The following is a 19,807-nucleotide window of genomic DNA, read 5'->3' as shown; positions in this document are numbered from 1 at the left end:
ACAAGAGCCACAGGAATCATGGTGGCCCCTGCTACTTGGGAAAACTTCACAGGAAAACAGTAAGAAGAATGGGACCAGGTGGCCACTAAGGTCCACCTGTACTCTAGGGCTTCTGATTCCACAGTCGTAAGATTTCAGTGACTATCAGTGCCACTCGAGAGACGTGGGTATAAAGCTCCACCTCCCTTCCTCCTGGCCAAGAGCTGGAACAGGACACAAGGCAGGGAGGAGACAGTGGTGACTAAGAAGATCAACTGAGCTAACCGGCCAGGGAGGGTTAGTGAAAGCCAGTTCCAGGAGTGAGGTCTGGAGGCATACAGGGGCTGGGTTGCAGCAGATGTAAGGCTTGCTAGGAAAAGAAACATTAGCATTAGCGGGACAGTGGTCAACAGTGCACAGAGCTGTAAGTCTGACGCAGTCTTCTGAAAGTAAAAAAAGGAATGTGAACACTTTCCTGGATTCTTTTCTGGCCTCATTGATTCAGTAAAATATCCGCCAGAAATTCGAAAGTGTCTAAGTTACAGGGTTCCTGTCTTTCCTTGAATACGACCGTCATCAATTATTAAGCCAGACTCTGCCGCACCAGATGAAAGGAGCTTAATCTTTCGCAGCAGCAGAATTACTCTAGTTTTGGAATTTTAAAAATAGATTGCCATGTTTTTCTGATTACTGAAATGTAGCTGATTATTATTTTTTTTTTTAAAGCACCAAACGGCTTCCTAATTGCCTTGAGGGGGAAATGGTGGAAGCTTCCCACACATTCAGAGGGGAAACGGACAGAGCAAAGGCAAAATAAAGGCTTACATCAGAAGAATCCTAGGGCACACAGCCCTTGCTCCATCTTGAGAGGCTCCCCCTTACCAAACTCAAAAGCGGAGGAGAACGTCAAAATGAACACTTCAAGGCTGGGGAAACCGCTCCGGGGGTAGAGGGTCTACCAGCATCACAATCAAAAATTAGCAAAAGCATCCCAGCAGTTACTGTGAAACAACTGTGAACAAACTGTCCTCCCTGAAGTAGGTTGTGGCAGCAGGAGGCTCTCTCCACCCCTCGCTGCTGGGTTTGTAGTTCCACTTTACCTCACAGAGCCCACCAACTCCCCGAGAACTTATCACCTAGCACAGAAATACCAGGACAGTGTCTAATCCGGCGGATCCAAAACTAGTTCCCCTTTAAGGCCAACTAAAGTTTATTAAAAAAAAAAAAAATAGACAAGATGGCTCAGTAATTCTCGGAACCCACATGATGGTCCACAACCATCCGTGACCCCAGTTCCGGGGGGTCTGATGCTCTCTGCCTTCTGAAGGCACACAGGCACACACATGGTGCTCAGACCTACAAGCAGGCAAAACTCTTACACACACAGAATGTAATAAATACATCTAAAAAGATATTTTAATGAGCTAAGCCCATTTCAGAGACTCCCATTCAACTTCTGAGAGGCAGGTACTGTTAATTTTAGGGTTGGGGGGGCTAGTTGGACCATTTTTAATAAGATCGCCATCTTCCCATCTATGTTTGATGGCTAATGTCTGTCCTTTTATGTAGGATGTCGGGTGCAGGGCTGCACTGGCTCTTCCCCAGCATCCAGGCCATGCTGACATGTTCATGCTTCCTATGTCTACACCTCAATGCCTTCTGGGAAATAACTTCCAGCTTGGTTTTTTTTTTTTTCTCCTTTTTTAAAAATTGCCCTTGCCATTGGACACATTTCCCCCTCTCCATTGTTAGCCAGAAGGGCTCACAGCTCCTTCTCTGTAGGTCTGGTTTAGATCATTGGCAAACAGCCACTCAAAGCCAGGATTAACAGAAAACACTAGCAAGCCCTGGGTGCTGCAGAGAAATTTTCTATTCGGAAACACGAGCGGCTCGAGAACATAAACGCAGACAGGGATGTGGCTCGGATGGCGAGGTGCTTATCTAGCACGCACAAGGCCCCGGAGTTCAGTTCCCAGCACCTCGTAAATCGGGCAGAGTGGTTCAAGCTTGTAATACCAGCACTGGAGAAGCGAAGGCAGGAAGGTCAGAAAGTCAAGGTCATCTGTGGACAGTGGGTTCAAGGCCAGCCTGAGCTACAGGAGCTAGAGCTCTAAATATATACATAACAGACATAAATACACAATAAACAGTAACCTGGGGTTTGTAAAGACTTAGGAGAGAAGAATGCGATGCACACAAACAGGAAGGACAGTCCCTTCCATGACTCCCACCTCTGCTCTGCACCCTTCCTTTTCTGGGGAAGAGGCAAGGAAGGGACAGAAAGGCTGCTGAGTGCCAGCTTTGCTGCTGTCAGATTTCTGCTGAGAATTCCGTGGGGGCCAGGGGGCAGGCTTAATAGATGTTGCGAGAGTCATTCTACAGTAAGAGACACCACTTCATGCCATACAAGTGGATTCTCTAATTGATTAGGAAAACACTTACCCCCCTCCCACCCCCCAGCACCGGCTAAGCCTCTTACCTGGGAAGAGGCTCAATCCTCCGTTGACTTCTAAGCTAATGATCAGAGCTCGGGCGGTGATGCTAAAGATTTGTCGAGGCGCGAAGTTCAGACCATCAGTCACCTGGAAATGAAAGCCACCTGACATTGCTCCTTCAAAAGAAGAAAATATGCTCTGGTCAATGTGATTATCCTGAAAAAGTCGCCTACCTCCATTCTATCTCCTTCCACAGTGCCCTGAAAAATAAGCCAGAACAGTTCCGTAATGTGTTAATTACCCACTGAGCCTGCTGAATTAACTGCAGCTGCAGAGTAACGTTTGGATCCATAACAGACAACCTATAAGACTGGTACATCACCCAGATATGTCATAGCCTGCTTAGTTTTGTAAGGAAGTTTCATGATGTTTGCACACTGATGAAATAATTACTCAGATTGTGTCTCTGACTTTCTTTCTTTTTTTTTTTTTTTTTTTTTTTTTTTTTTTTATCTCGAAATGCATTTCAAATGTTATCTATCCCCTTTTCTGGTTCCCCCTCACAGAAATCCCCTATCCCATCCTCTCTCCCCACTGCTTCTGAGGGTGTTCCTCCACCCACCCATCCACTCCCACCTCCCTGCCTTCGATTCTTCATAGGACCTTTTATTGAGCCTTCATAGGACCAAGGGCCCTTCCTCCCATTGATGCATGACAAGGCCATCCTCTACTACATATGCAGCTGGAGCCATGTGTTCTCCTTTGTTGGTGGCTTAGTCCCTGGGAGCTTTGGGGGGTCTGGTTGGTTGATACTGTCGTTCTTCCTATTGGGTTGCAAACCTCTTTAACTCCCTCACTTTAAGTGATGCTTGATTGTATTATTGACAAGAAACAAAATTGAGACACACCAATACAGGTTAACATGCAGTCTCCCTTGACCTCTGACGTATTAAAACAAAGCGCAGATGTTACCCCTGAGAAGTTTTTGAAATTGTAAAAAATATACATGACCTGTGTTTATTATGCTATCAATAAATTATATCACTAATGTAACAGGTGACTATAACTACACAAATAATTTTTAAGAAGCTGACAAAGCTTAATACTGAAAATTGGAACTTAAGGGAAGGGGGATATTTAGCATCCTACAACTAGTTAAAAACAGCTATACTTTTAACAAAATATGCAGAAGAGAGGAAGGGAAGATGGCAGCTCTGTCCTGCACAAAGAACATAGGCAGTTAAGGATTCCTGAGAGCTTGGGAAATAGCCTTTCCCAGGGAAGAGCACAGTAATCGGCTATCCAGTACCAAATGGTCAACCCTGAAAACACATATACATATATACATACATATATATACACATATACATATATACATACACATATACATATATACATACACATATACATATATACATACACATATGCATGTAACAATAGAAAAAAGAGGCCCTGAATTTGAAAGAGAGTTGGGAAGGAGTATGTGGGAGGTTTGGGGAGGAGGAAAGGATAGGGAGAAATTATATAATTATAATTGCAAAACAATAAAAGAAATTAACAAGCAAAATCTATCTCAAACTAACCATCCTCTAAGAGTGGAAGAGAAAGGAAGGGAAAGACCTGACCTGGTTGGTCTTCATTAAGGATCGGCAAGGAGATCCCACGCCCACCCCGTCAGAGACTAATGATGCCAGTAAAGTGGAAAATTAACTTATGGGCATCACAGAAATGGAGATGGACCAGCATCGACCCAACTCCCCGGGGAGTTTTAACAGTCTGACTCGAAAGGCAGGGGCAAGATCTCTATGTAGGGAGACTGGTGGCCACATCCCTGTCACTCTCTGAAAATGTCCATTTAGCAGTAAATTAAAAGCCCACGGGCCCTCACAGAATGTACTAGGTAAAAATGTGTCTTTGTTGCTGTTGGGGAAATAAGGCAAGGAACCAAGGCTGTATGGTCAGACTGCAATTATGTGCAGGTACTCCCTTAGTAACGCAGACTGATTGACAGCAGGCAGGTTGACGTTTGACATCCTTTAAGCCTTAGATAAGCAAGGCTTAGCTTCCTCATTAGGAAGCCCCCATTCCTCAGAAGAACATTTACAGGGGGTGAGTATTTTTTTTTTAACCAACATATTCATCGGTCACCATTAAAGAATCAGAGAGAGGGAGAGAGAAAGACACAGAGTGTGCCTAACTCCTCATGGGGCCTGCAACCTAACGTTCTGCTTCTGCCTGCTTCCCCAGAAATAGATTTTCAAAGTTGTATTATTGTTTAAATTCTCCACGAAACACAAAATTAAAGGGGGGGGAGGAAATGCCTTTACACACTAGGAATTCCGGGAGTACCTCCTGAATCCAAAGAGATGATATCAGAACAAATAAAGAGTGTTACCCATAGTGAGGTCTAGCTGATTACGTAGGAACAAAGGAAGACAAGGAAGAAAGCAGACATGTAGGGTGACCTGCAGATTCTCTACAGCATAGCTCTGAGTTTTCCCAAGGGTACCTCCAGGAGGACAAGTGACAGAGTCCTTGGCTGCCCACGTCTTGGCTATATCAAACTCCTTAGGCTGTTGTATGGACTGGTGAATTAGATTACAGCAGAGCACTTTGCAGATGTAGGATCCTAAATGAGATTAGTTAAACTCCACCTTTGTTTGGAGCCGGTGATGGGCAGATGGGCAGCCGGTTTCAGCAAGTCACCTGCAGCTGGGCCCCAGTTGCTCTGAGAGTTACCAGCTGGCCTCAGTGTCCATTTAGGAGCTATAATGGATTAGTCCTCGTGGTATCCTGGCCTCTCCCTTTCTTTCCTTCTTGCTTAGACGTCATTTTCTCTATCTGCTAAAAGCACATAGTGACCTGGTAGCTGACAAGCCAGTCAACCCCGACAGCTAGCTGTTGTTTCCATCCTGTGCTGCTAATAGGAACCAAGGTCCTCCCACCTGCCACGCCCTTAAGGGTCAGGCCAGGCTGCATCTTTCTATGTCGTAAGTTTTCTCATCTCAAAAATGGGGTCATGACTGTGTATGGCTCAGAGGCCTGCAGAGTACTTGTGAAACGACATAGTCTGTATACTGTACCTCATGAGGAATGGAAGCGATGTAGGAGAGTTCCAAAAGAAATCTAAGACCCTGAGCTCCAGTCTGTGACCACCAAATGAGAGCATCCATATGCAAATTTGTTTTCAGATTCTTTGGGAAACCTGGGAGCTAAGTGTATTAGAGATAATCAGGGTATCATTGCCTCTGAGTTTAGAAGGTGTCCTATCTTTCTTTTCTTTATTATAGTCTCAAGTAATATACTTTAAACCAACTGGGGGAGAGATAAGATTTGAGCTTTTAAGTCATGTATTCCTGGGTCATACTCCTTCCTCACACCTCCTTCCTGCTGCTGCCCACCCTGGTCCACTGACAAGGCCAGTCTTGCAACAAAGCCAGGCTGCCCTGGCTGACTTCCTGGGCCACCACTACAGCAGATTCCTAGCAAGCGTTGTCAGTATTGACTCACTGATGACTAGCAGGAAGCAGAAAGAGCCTTCCAACCAACATCAGGATCTCTCATGATTATAGTTACATTCACTCATTCATGAGTGCAATCCTTGTACAAAAACTGCTTTGTGTCCTCAGTATCTGGAATGTTACTACCTGGTACACAGTTGGTGTTTTGTAGTAGAAAAAAAAAACTTAATTTGTTCAAAAACATTTTATTTGTTAAGCATCTACTATGTTCTAGTCAATGTTTGAGGGGCTGAGGATGGCAGAGATTCTGTCCTTCCTCAGGAGGCTTGCACTGTCATGGGGAAGGGAGAAAACAAACAGGCCCAAGTATTCTCACAGCCAAAGCAAGGGTGGAGAACCACAGACAGAGGCTATTACAGTGAGAGGGAGGAGTGGGCTCTCATGGAAGGCCTGACCTTACATGCCCTTCTGAGTAAGCCTCAGGGGAGGCTCAAGCTGGCTCTAATGCTTTCATTGGCTCTCCTAAACATGTTGCTTTAAGAAAAAACAAAAAACACAGACTCTGGGAAGTTTCTACGTTCTGTGGTTTTTCAGTCAGCAACTCTTCCGTCTGACGGCCACACCACTCACTGCTCAGAACACATGAACTTGACCCTGCTTTGCTCCGTGACTTACCAGAGTGCACAAACACGAGCTGACCCTCATCAATTTGAGCCTGAGTGAAGTTCTGGATACTTCTGCCAGGAGTGGACGTGAGAGCCAGATGCCCGTTGTTGGGAGGAGTGACCCAGTAGACCAAGTCCCGTGGGGAAGAGTCCCCATCTTCTGCACACAGGTCCCTTCTGGTCACCTCAGTGACAGAATTCACCCACACCTTAAAGAAAAGAGAACCAATTCCAGTCCACCCACATCATCGGGACCGTGGACCCCATGTAAGAAGATGGAAAAACTAAACTTACGCGAGTTTTTAAAGAATGGAGTTACTTTTTACGCATATAGGTGTTTTGCCTGCACGTATGTCTATGCACCATGTACATGCCGGTGTCCGTGATTTAGATTAAAAGTATTAGCTAATTATTTACTCAAAGTTAATTACTCGACAGTGTATATGCACTGATGTAAATATCTAACTATATAGCCATTGGCAACAAAGCATCTTGCGAGCTGTCCCTATGCTAAATACACCACATGGAATGCCAGACGATGCAGCATCTACTTTCCTGGGTTGGCCTGAGGATCTCTACACATTGCTCTCAGTAGCTACTGGTGTCACCAGCTTTTAAACAGTTGAAGAAGAAGAATGCACATTGTACATTTGTCGTTCCCTTTATTCTTCCTGTCTTACATGAAAACGAGGGCCCGCTTTCTTTGTTCTTGTGCCGTTTGCTGTACTGATGGTTCACATCTGTAACCATGGCTAAGAAACTCAGCTGCTTTCTCCTCTTCCTGTTAAAAATCTATTTACATTGCCTGAACATTTCTCTGTGTATCTCCTGTTCTCACTCTCTCTCTCTCGCTTACCCCCATCTCTTCCACATTCCAAGTTCAGGTGTGTGTGTGTGTGTGTGCACATATGTCTGCATGTTCATGGGTATGCAGGTGGGCACATGTGTGCACATACCAGTAGAGGCCATAGGATAACCTCAGGTGTCTTTCTTCAGGGCAATGCACTTTGTTTATTTTTTAGACAAAGTCTCTCAGAGGGACATGGACTAGGCTAGGCTAACTGTCCAGAGAGCTCCAGGGATCTGCCCATCTGCACCTCTGAAGAACTGGGATTACAAAGGCATCACTGTGGCTGGCTGATGGTTCTATGTGGATGCTGGGGACTTTACTAACTGTACTCAAATCTCTTAACTCAACACTTAACCAAATATATTGCTCATTCACCATGTGCCAGCAAGTCTTATGGATATTTGCACTGTAGCAGTGAAGGAAACAAAAGGAGTCATGCCTTTGTGGAACCTGCACTTCAGCGGAGGGCACAAAAGAACACAAGAGAGGAGGGAACAGGCATAATCGGAATGAACAATGTAGTGAGTTATAAAATCCCTAGACCAGGAAAACAGTGAACCACAGTCCGGGGTTCTGGGATGTAGACTGTTAAAGCAGGAGGCTTGTTAGAGGAAGGCCACATGGGATAAAAGAGAAGCCATGCACATATCTGTATATCCAGGAACAGGAAAAGAACATGGGACACTGGAGTTAGATGAGGTAGGAGAAGTGGTGAAGGGGTCATTATGGCGGAAAGAAAATAAGCGAGATGAAGAAGAAAGGAGATGTCTCAAAACACAAGAGATGGTCAAATCCAAGTATAGTCTTGACTTGTGTACAGAATGTCCAACCCGCCTGGCCTTTATGTCATGATGGTCTGTAGAAGCAGGAGACCAGTCAGTGGGTGACTATGAGAAATCTACAAAGAACGACAGTGAGGAAGCCACAGCAGGATGGGAAGTGGTACGGGTCTGGGTGTCTACTAAAGGTGGTGAGGGCTTAGAACATGAGAGTTACAGAGGGAGGAAAGGCAGGGGACTGACAACACACTTGGAGCTTTCCCAGTGAGAAGGAAACGTTCCCCACCATTGGAAGGGAGACAGCCGCATGGGGAGTGGACAGCAGAGAGCGGGAGCTCACTGATGCTTTTAAAATGAGTCTCACTGAATGGAATCAGATATCAGAAGTTCTAAAACCAGGGAGTCACATGATGTGGCAAATCTCCCTACCCCCATATGTGAATGCTTAATCACCAGGGAACAGAACTCTTTGATAGGACTAGGAGGGTTAGGAGGTGTGGCCTTGTTGGATGAAGTATGTCACTAGGAGTGGGCTTTAAGGTTTCGAAAGGCATGTTCAGTCCAGCCCCACTCCCTCTTCCTGTGATCAGAATATAGTTCTCAACTACTTCTCCAGCACCATGCCTGCTGCCATGCTCCCTCCCATGATGGTAATGAAACTATAAGCAAGCCTCCAGTTTAATGCTTTGGTTTTGTAAGAGATGTCTTGGTCATTGTGTCTCTTCACAGTGACTAGGACATGTGACATTTCACTAACACCAAAAGTAAGTGGCTTTATCATTTACTCAATTTTCACACCTTTACCTGTAGCTGTTTCTTACAGAACACAGAGACATCATGTGCACACTCCCGAGTATATGTGCCATCTTTACTAGCAAACCAACACTGTATCTGGTTCTATGCTTTTTAGCAGAGAATCTAAAACTTCACTCCTAAACTATTAAATTGGTATGATGCATGCTCAAAAGGAACAAATTTTCCTCAGAAAGGGAGGCACTTTTGCAGTGACAGTTCGTATCCCATGCCACTGAAATAGAGTTTGAATGGGAATCCAGAAGGCATGTAGGGCTTAAGTTTTCATACCAAACCTGATATCCAGAAAATAAAAATCATTCAAATTATATCCAAAGTGCCACTACAGATAGCAAGGAAAAAAACCCTTTTGTGAACAATCCCCTAACCTTGTGAATGCCAACAGCTATGATCATAAATTATATATAAAATTTATATACACATGCATAAACACACACACACACACACACACACACACACATATACTTACACCAGAATTTATACATACAAATCTGTGTTCAACTCTATAAGGCTACTATGGTGGCGTGAATAAAAATGACCCCATAGACTCATATGTTTGAATGCTTGGTCCCCAGTTGGTGGAACTATTTGGGAAGGATTAGGAGGTGTGGCCTTAGAGGAGGTGTGTCACTGAATAGAGGCTTTGAAGTTTCAAGAGCTCACACCAGGCCAAGTTGCTCACTCTGCCTCCAACTTGCCAATCAGATGTCCGCTTTTAGCTACTGCTCCTGTGCCATGCCTGCCTGCTGCCATGCTCCCAGACATAATGGCCTTGGACTCACCCTCTAAAAGTATGAGCAAGCTCGCGGTTAAGCATTTTCTTTTGTTAGTTTCCTTGGTCATGATGTCTCTTCACAGCAATGCAAATGTAACTAAGGCAATTCACTATCTTGAAGAATAACTCATGCCAATAAAAACAGCACTGTTAAAAATTCAAATTCTTGTGTTCAAATTACTTTTGTTCGAAACCATTAGATTTTGGTTTTATCCAATGACAACCAGGGTTCAAGTCACTGTCTTCATATTTCCTAGCAGTATAACCTTGTCCACATCTCTTAATCTTCCTGGGTTCTAATTTTTTCATCAGTAACAAGGAATAGTGGGGATATCTCTATGTTGTACTTAGCACAACCTCACCTGACATACAGTGAGTCTTTAGTAAATACTAGTTTGGGGTTGCCCATTTCCTTTACGAGATTTGCCTCCGAGGGTAAGACCATATTTGGCTGTTGTGTTATGGTACTGTGTGGCAAAGCTAGGTTCTTCTGCGTGTGTATCACCAAAGATACACACTCAGCCCAAATGTAACTTTGAAAAATATTAGATTTACTTTGTTTTTATGTATGCATGTCTATGTGTACACATAGGTGTGCAGGTGCCCTGGGGAGCCAGCAGAGGGAAACTGATCCCCTGAAGCTAGAGTTATAGGTAGATTTGAACTCTGCATTGTAGATGCTGGAAGGCAAACTGCAACCTGCAGGAGCAGAAAGCGTCCTAACCAGTAGGCCATCTTCTCAAGCCACCGAGTGCGTTGTTCTTTAACACGGCTCTAAAGCCACCCCAGTTACGTTAACAGCACGAAGATTATTTCCTAACACAGGCTGCATATATTGCTTAACTTCACATCATCCATCATGGGATGGGACATTTTCCTGTTAACAACTTCAATTTACTGACCGTTTTTCTCTCTCAGTCTAAGGACAACAACTTTTCAGTGTCTACTGGAAATACAAAATTAACGGTGTGCTCAGATTACAAGGACTTAGGCTTAATTTAACTTGTGGAAAAGCCACGGTTCCTATAAAATGCGTAAGTTGGCCTGTTTAGCAGTACCATGACCACCAGTTTCAGGCTTTACATTTTTAAATCATTCCCTGTGGCTTATTTTTATTTCAGGAATGAAAATTAACTTGCGAATGTGCAGTCATTTCCCTTCCGGTAACTTGTAGACCCTAATTATTTGTTTCTAATCAGGAGCTTGGAAGAGTGTTTTTTCCACTGCAGTTCCTCTAAGGCCAACCACCACTTTCCCCTGTCAGCTCTGGAATATACCACCTTCTAAAACAAATGGGGAACCTGTCACTAGCTCATCAGTCCCATCACTTCAAGGGCAGCTTAGTTTAGAGCCCAGCATTGGGTCACAGGTAACTTCAAATATGTGGAGAGGGGAACAGCAATGAGCTCAACCTTGAAGCCAGATTTGAAAGTGATGTAAGGTTCAATAAGCAAGTGTCTGAGGACATGCCACACTTGCCCTGGGGGCAGTACATCAAAATTCACCTCTGCTCATAAGAGGAAGAGAGGTTGACCCATGGGTAAACTTCCAGGGTTACCAACTGTGTCTAGCTATGGACCCAATGTCATCCACCGTAGTGCTATCAACATTTAAAGACTCTGGCCTTTGGATCGGGTTTCAGGGGAGTTGTATAGAATACTCTGGGCAGTCTGGACTGCCACTGACTTTCACAGCCTTTACTCTTCCACTGTATCTGGTTCGCAAAGCTCCTTCTAGTGGTTCTAAATAATTGCCAAAACCAAATAAGTAGGGGGTGGGGTGGGATGGGGGGGTGTATCTCCAAGGGACAATTCTTGATTAGCACAAACCGGGCCCTGGGTTCAATCCCCAGCACCATACAAAGCCAAGCCAAGCCAAGCCTATCTTTAAAGTAAAAACAAGGCAAAGCATTATAGTATTATATTACAGGTCTTTCTTTTTGAAAAATGGGAAAATGAAGCCTCCTTGTGGCCAGAATTTTATGTGGCCTGTGCCAGTGCATGGCAAATACAGAAGTGGATGCTCACAGTCAGCTATTGGCTGGAACACAGGGCACCCAATGGAGGAGCTAGAAAAAGTACCCAAGGAGCTGAAGGGGTCTGCAACCCTGTAGGTGGAACAACAATATGAACTAACCAGCACCCCCAGAGCTCTAGTCTCTAGCTGCATATGTAGCAGAAGATGGCCTAGTTGGCCATCATTGGGAAGAGAGGCCCCCAGGTCTTGCAAACTTTATATGACCCAGTACAGGGGAATGCCAGGGCCAAGAAGTGGGAATGGATGGGTAGGGGAGCAGGGTAGGGGTGGGGTATAGGGAACTTTCAGGATAGCATTTGAAATGTAAATAAAGAAAATATCTAATTAAAAAAAAGAAAATTAAAAAAATTTTTAAAAATCACTTAAACTCAAAAGCACTCTTTAAGAATGGATTCCAGAGCAGAATACAAAGGAGTCACTAGGGATGGCATAACTCTGAGTCTGGTTTGTCAGAACACAAATAAATGACCCCATTCACAGCACCAAATTCCCTTAGAGATGGGCCCGCAAGCCCTGCGGTTTAAGGATTTGTCTTGTTCCTGCAGGAGAAAGGCACCGCTTGAAACGCCACACCGGAGAAGGTGATGCTCAGACCCTGCTCTGAATCCCCATCCAGAGTCCAGTATGCTGTCAGGATCAATTCCCACCTCTCCCATGCTCTTCTCCAAAGCAGACTGGGGTGGACACTCTTGCTATCTACAGACCCTGGCAAGACTAGGAGGAAGAAAGCCACATAAGGTTACCTGAAAGTTTTAATAAAATGCAGATTGGCGAGAACATGAAGGAAAAGGTGCCTGCTACCAAGCCTGAGGATCTGAGTGTGCCCGTGGGATCTGCATAGTCGAAGGGGAAACCAGCTCTTTGCAAGTTGTCCTCTGACACCGATACTTGTGTTTGGTGCATGGGTGTGGCCCCTTTACCCTATATCCCAAATAAATCAATGTGATTTTAAAAACCCATAAATCTGAAGGCCTTGTGCAAATCACATTTTGCTTCTGTCCCAGATTCTCTCTCTGCTTAACGTTGTTATTTGGGCAAGTCATATCTACTGCCCATATCCTACATGCCACCACTAGTCTCTCCAGCCCACGCCCATGCACACATTATAGAAGTAACTTACTTCCAAGCCACACCCCAGCCCCTCACTTCATCTCTACCCTTAACTCTGTGGGAAGCCCATACTTCCTCCAGGCCCTTGGGTTCCAGAACTGTAACTGTAAAGGAGAAAGTAGTAGTGCTTCACCATTGTGATCTCAAGCTCGTACCTTAACTCTGCTATATCCCCAAGGCTCTGTCTGTCTGTCAGTCTGTCTGTCTCTCTTGAAATCTTAGCCGAGATTCTCCTGTGCTATAGATTCCTCATTTTTCAAATAAAAACGATACCCTACAGAGTTGTTGAAGGCTTGTGTCACATGCTGAGCCCAAAACCAGACACAGAATAAACATTTCAGCAGTATTAGCTACCATGTGACCAGAAAGTGGTCATTATCTTCATCAACCAATTGCTCTGAAATAAAGAGAAGAAATGTCACTGTCAGAAACAATCCCTACATTTGGGAGGAATTACTCATACATCTGCTACTAGACAGTGTGCTCAGTTAGCTGTGGCTTTAACTAAGTGCATACACTGTCCACATTCACATCCAGAAAAATGGACAGACCTGATAATCCTATAATATTATTGGGAATTGATTCATGACACTCCCTGCAGTGTAGTCAATACATTTAGCTTTTCCATCATTACCAGCCAGTCTGGTGGGAAAGGGAGAAATAGCTTGAAAACAAAGATAACGGGGGGCAGAAACTAATAGCATATCTTAGGTCCCGTGGACTGCCTAGAGCAGACTTTCTAAGAGATGAAGGCTAATTCCTGACTTCTGCTTGGTTCTTTTTCTATTTGAAATTAAGTTGCGATTGATAATAGATACTATCATTGTGCTTCAAAATTTCAATGCATAAGACTACATTGTTCTAAGACCTTTAGGCAATCTCTCTCTCTCTCTCTCTCTCTCTCTCTCTCTCTCTCTGTGTGTGTGTGTGTGTGTGTGTGTGTGTCTTTGTGTGTGTGTCCCCTCAACTTTACACCCTTTACTTGGAATGTTTAAATCCTTGTCATTTGTTATTTTTCTTCCCTCATGACGATGACTTTGGATGGCCACTGCAGTCCATAAAGTGAGATGACCAGGTTTGAAAGTAGATGCCTACTGTTCCCCATCCCAGCCTACTTTCTAGCTGGGAAAGGCAAGCCTGTGTGAACGGGCAATGAGCAGGTGGAGCTAATTAGGCTGGCAGAGCTAGGACATTGAACAGTTATTAGGAGACTTTAAAGCTAAGGACAACAAGCGGACTTCCCTGCCTGGCAGTCAGACAACTCTTAATGTAGTAAAGAACTCTGGCAGTATTAGGTGCAGAGGGTACAGTCATTACAGGAGGTAACAACTTTGTCCTCACCCTATGGTATCAGTTTCTGGGAGTTCAGGATTTAGCACTTTCAACAGATGAACTCCTAGAACTTGACTCAACTCATAAAAGGTCACGTTTCCGGGTGAGACAATGGCTCAGTCAGTGAAGTGCATGCCACACAAGCTCGAGGACCTAAACCATCTCCAGCCCCCACATACAAAGTCAAGTTTGTCTGGCATGTGCCTGTAATCCCAACATCGGAGTGGGGAAGACAAAAGAAGTCCTGTGCTTATAGGCACCCTAGCCTGGCCAGGGAGGCAGGCTAGAGAATTCTATATACAGGTGCACATCCTCACAAATGCACATGTACACATGTACAAACAGACAGGCCAAGTGTTTCCAGAAACAGTAAGAGTGATGGAGGGGGCATTTTTCCATCTATATAAAAACATCTGGCTTTGTTAGTTTCATAGCTTGCAGTGCCTTTCAATTAGCCAAAGTAATTAATACATTTTACACACTACCCATGTGGGGTGTGTGTGTGTGTGTGTGTGTGTGTGTGTGTGTGTTAGACAGAAGATAATTTGGTATTACACATTCTATTTCATTTATTATGATTTTAAAATATTGGTTTGGTACCATAGGACCTATAGCCTCCTGACCATTCCTACTACGGGTAGCAGGTGTGGACTCTGAACTCAGACCACCCAGGCTCAAATCCTACTTTTGCTCACTTTGCCAGTTGTCAAGTGCCTTAAATTTTCCTTGCCTCAAATATTTATTACAACCCTCCTTTGATCACAAGAATCATGGAGAGGATTAAACGAGGAATCATTGCATCAGTTAAGTGGTACATTTATAGCCTGACTCGTGAGTGATGGAGGGGTGTGGCTCAGAAATGCTGGCTGCCACCCACTAGTATCTCTGGAAACCAAAAGAACAAACCTGCGTCATGCTGAGGGATCCTTATGCTCAGAAATCAACTCTCAACATGGAGCTAATATTTATCATCCTTTTCTTCCCACCCACCGCTCTGGGGTTTTCATGCCAGGCTTACTTCAGATTGATTATATTTGTTCTGGAGTATTCCTTGGCCAGGAAGGCTCTTCCCCCTAATGTGCATACAGATGGGTCACCCAAGCACATAAGCCCTATCTTTGCTCATAAGAGTTCACAGGAATAAACAGCAGATTCCTCTCCTCAGCGAGGTCCACTGTAAGCCTGGCCCTTGGATGGTACCCAGTACTGTTAACCAGTTTGCTACCCTGGCTCGAAATACTCCCCAAATGATAACTGGGGCTCACCATGACTAAACTGTTGGAGCCATGTGGTCTGTGATGGACTCCTGCTTTTCTGGGAGTCTGGGGTCTGGAATTCGGGTTCTTACCAGGCAGAGGGTGCTTGCCTACCTGACCAGTCCCTGAAGATATCTTGGCCGCTCAGCAACTGATGAGCTTCAATGATAGAAGCTGCTTTGCATGTGTTGTCACATGTTGTTACTCACCGGGCCAACTGACTGTTGACTTCACTGGGAAAGCACTCAAGAGCTGACCCAGTTCCCACTGGGCTCCACCCGAGTGCTGCCTCCCTTTGCTGACTCTGTATTGTTTGTTTCCCCCAAAGAAATCTTAGCCAAGGTATGCCAGTCCCATGTACGAGAGGCCTTGGTTCCCCTGACACACATGCCTCCATGAAAAAGTCCTGCCCTTGGAGAGAGCTTCCCTCCCTACAATGTCCTCACCCTCTGACCAGAGCCATCCTGAATGGTGGAGAGAGACTTGGCTTCAAGGTCACTCTTCTGTTCCCAGCAGCTCCTTCAGAGGGCCATGGAGACAATAACAGGTACAGAAGGGACCAGGACACAGGGAATATACAATAAATGCAAACTTTGATAGCAGTGTCTAACCACCATTGACAGCCATAACTTCTTTCTCAGATGACTCTGCAAAGCAACCTCTGGGGGAACTGCTACAGAAGAGCCTGTGGGGGGGAGGGGGAGAAATGTAACTGAACAAGGGATGTCTAGAAACTTGGCCAGCCAGTGCAGTGTTCCAGGAGAGCCGGGTTAAGACTGCAAAGGAAGCTCAGACTAACAAGTTCCAAAGGCAGAAGCACTTTCCTCATGAAATGCAGAGGTGAATAACTCACCAAACTGTAAAATAAACAAAGCTCTAAAAAGCCTATTCTCTGATCCCACTGCCTCCTGTTAACAATGCAAGCCTGGCTACCTAGCCTAGCCCACGGTGGGCCCCTGGGCTGCCTGCACAGTGGATTAACTGGTCCTGGAATGCTTCGTAAAACTGAAGCCACGGTTTACTGCTTCCTACTTCACGGTTACTCCTTTCTCCCTGTTCTTCTCTGTCACTTATCTGCCCACCATTGTCAACAAAGGGCCTTTCCGGTTTGCTTCAATGGTAGTTCATAAATGGTGATATGCTATAGCATTTCATGGCATGTTGGGCTAGAAACTTACTGCTTAAAAAATAAGCTAAAGTACTTGGCTAGCATGAGCAAGGCCCTAAGAACCCTGGCACCATTCAGACACCGAAGAACAACCCCCTTTAATTAAAAATAGTGGATGTCTAAAATCTCTTCCCAAAAAAGCACAGTAAAGAGAGTATGAAGATTCTTGGAGCAGAAGTCAACAGAACTCACAGCAAACCCCTAACCAGGAGCCTCATTTTCCCCCGCGTATTCTTTTCCTATCCAAGACATGGAGACTACTTTATAAAATGAAAATCTGCAATCATTAAAGAAAACTAACTCTCCTTCTCCCAATAGCTATTAAGCATCAATAGTTCTTCAGTTAATCATGGGATTACAAGTCTGCCTTCCCTGTGTATATTGGGATTTTGTCTGGCTGGAACTTTCAAAAGTCTTGTGCAAGCTGACACAATTGCTGAGTTCATATGTGCATCTGGAAAATACTCTTTCTTTATGCTATCAATCACCTCTGGCTCTTACAATCTTCCTGAGGCCTCTTCCAAGAGAATCCTTTGATCCTTGAGAGAATGGTATATTGCATTTTGAATGAAAATGACCCCCATAGGTTCATAGGGAGTGGCACTATTAGGAAGTGTGGCCTTGTTGGAGTAGGGGTGGCTGTGTTGGAGAAAGTATGTCATTGGGGGTAGGCTGTAGGGTTTCAGAAGCTCAGGCAGGCCCAGTGTTTATTCTCTTACTGCTGCCTTCATATTAAGATGTAGAACTCATCTTGATTGTTGAAGTAGAACTCAGCTCTTTCTCTAGCACCATGTGTACCTGCATATCATCATGGTTCCTGCCATGATGATAATGGACTAAATCTCTGAAACTATAAGCCATCCTCAATTAAATGTTTTCCTTTATAAGAGTTGCTGTGATCATGGTGTCTCTTTACAACAATAAAACCCTAATTAAGGCAGAAGTTGGTACCAGAGACTTTGGTATTGCTGTGATAAACCCATCTATGCTTTTAATGGGAGGAATGTGGACCTTGGGACTTTGGATTAGAAAAGCAGTTGGATGCTTTAAGTGGGATTAATAGGGCCATCCTATTAATGGCCCTATTATTAATTAATTAAAAACATGGAAGACAACGTGTGATTTGAACTGTGGGTCTGGCTTAAGAGGTTTCTGAGGAAAAGAATACTAGTATGTGGCCTAGAGACTATTCTGGTGATATTTTGGCAAAACAAACAAACAAAAAACAATGCTGCCTTTTGCCCTTGTCTGAAAAGTCTGCTTAAGGGTAATTTGAAGAGTATTAGATTATTAGTGTTGGCAGAGGAAATTTCAAGACAGCCTAGTTTTGACTTTGTTGTGTGGTTATTGGTGTTCAATCTAATAAAGATCTATACTGAAAAGGAGCAAGCTAAGCAAGGAAAAATACAGTGTACATACAGTTCAAGGAAAAGGGGGCACCAGGAAGTGGAATGAACCTAAATCCTATGTTCAAAGAGATAAACAGAATACAGAAAAGACTGATGTTAAATTGAATAAAGGGAGTGATCCAGGGCAAGACCCAGTTAAGCTTCCAACTTGTGAAAAGGAATTAGAGACTAGCTTCAGGTCTGGTGTGCTGACACACACCCTTAATCCCAGCACTGGGGAAGCAGAGGCAGGTGGATTTTGAGATGAGCCTGGTCTACAGAGAGAGTTCTAGGACAGCCAAGTTTATGCAGATAAGGATACTAACAAAAACAGAAAGATGGTGAGCATGTAATTGAGTTCCAGAAAGCGCAAATAGCAGAACTTGGAAGCTTTGGCCACAAGGTTCTGACTTTAGAGTCAAGGGTAGGAGAAAGGAATAGTGAGAATTTTGATTTCTTTGAAAAAACACAGAAATATTATGGGAATATGTTTTTGTTTTAATCCCTGTTGTGGGGATGTGGAGCTGCTTCACAGCAGGTGACTATGATTTGCCCTGTGCTTTAGTAGGGGGATAGTTCTTCCAGCTGCAGATAGTTTCTGCAAGTGTGTGACATTTGGAATTCTGGGGGCTTTTCAGAGGATATATAAATGCTAAAGCCCCAATACAAGGGGCTGGTTGGTAGCTGGATGCTGTTGGTTGCAGTTTGTCACACAATTGTGTGCAAAGCAAGGAAGAGATTAGATATGCTAATGGAAGATCAAATTTGCCCCAAGGAACTTGACACCCCTATTCAGCAGGAAGTAGACTACTTAAATCTTTGCCCTCTTTCCCCTCTATTCTTTTTTTTCTATCCTACCTAGTATGAGGGTGTTGAAAGGGAATAAGAAGAAGGATGGAGAAGGGTGGAAGAAAAAGAAACCTGTTAGGGATTGCCTCTAATGCTATTTGTGTTCATTTGGCTCCCAATATCACACAGGAACCTGCACATCTACGATGAGGGTCCTTGTCCCCAGTTGGCTCTGATTGGGAAATAAAGTTGCCAGCTGCCAATGGCTGGGCAGGGAGATGAAGGCAGGACTTTTAGGATTCCCTGGCAAGAAACCAAAGAGATGAATAGAGGATTCGGCCATAACAAGGGGAGATGGACCATGCCAGGAAAGTGCAGAAGGGTGAGATGGCTGAAATGTAGGTGCAAGAGGAAAGCAGCCCCAGGAGGCTGCCCAGCAGGGTCCAGGGCAGCAAAGATGAAATACAGATTCAGTAAGTATTAACTCAGGAATATCGGAGAGGAGTGGGTTAGCCATGACGGTGTGTGTGTGTGTGTGTGTGTGTGTGTGTGTCTTTCATTCATGAATTCAAAACATTTGGGCAGGTGGAGAGCAGGAACACACACCCTCAGGGAGTTTCGAGTGGATTAACAATTTACAGCATCAGGAACCCACAAAGTAGCCAAAAGTCTGGTTACTGAAAGGGGTTATGGAATCTTACTCCAAGATTTAGGAAAACTACTGAGGCCAGGCACGTGTCAGGGGTGTCTTTGCATGGAGGCCTAGAGAGGCCACTGTGTGAAGCTGTGAAGGTGAAGCCTGGATTGCCTTGGAGACTCTAAGATGTTGGAGATGCCAGAGCTCTGTGATGGCTGCCAAGGAAAGCTAGTAACAGAAAATGGAACCAGCCCAAGAGAAAGAAGTGTGTTGCTGTCAACAAAGCTGAAAGGAGTTGAAGATAAGAAGAACATTTTGACATTGGATGTGGGG

General features: G+C 44.4%; 1 protein-coding gene across 1 annotated transcript in view; it reads right to left on the bottom strand.

Moving 5' to 3' along the window:
- LOC110328881 (chondroitin sulfate proteoglycan 4-like) overlaps positions 1 to 19,807 on the bottom strand; it is a 64,672-nt gene that overhangs the window by 18,435 nt on the left and 26,430 nt on the right. Inside the window, exons 6-7 of the mRNA XM_029544129.1 lie at positions 6,551 to 6,749; positions 2,459 to 2,590 (exon numbers count right to left, since the gene is read on the bottom strand). Coding sequence (XP_029399989.1) covers positions 2,459 to 2,590; positions 6,551 to 6,749 — 331 coding nt within the window. The remainder of the gene's footprint in view (positions 1 to 2,458; positions 2,591 to 6,550; positions 6,750 to 19,807) is intronic.

Source organism: Mus pahari, chromosome 11 (assembly GCF_900095145.1).
Source record: "Mus pahari chromosome 11, PAHARI_EIJ_v1.1, whole genome shotgun sequence".
Taxonomy (NCBI): Eukaryota; Metazoa; Chordata; class Mammalia; order Rodentia; family Muridae; genus Mus; species Mus pahari.
The sequence above is the reverse complement of the archived record's forward strand: the minus strand, read 5'-3'. Positions and strand labels throughout refer to the sequence as shown.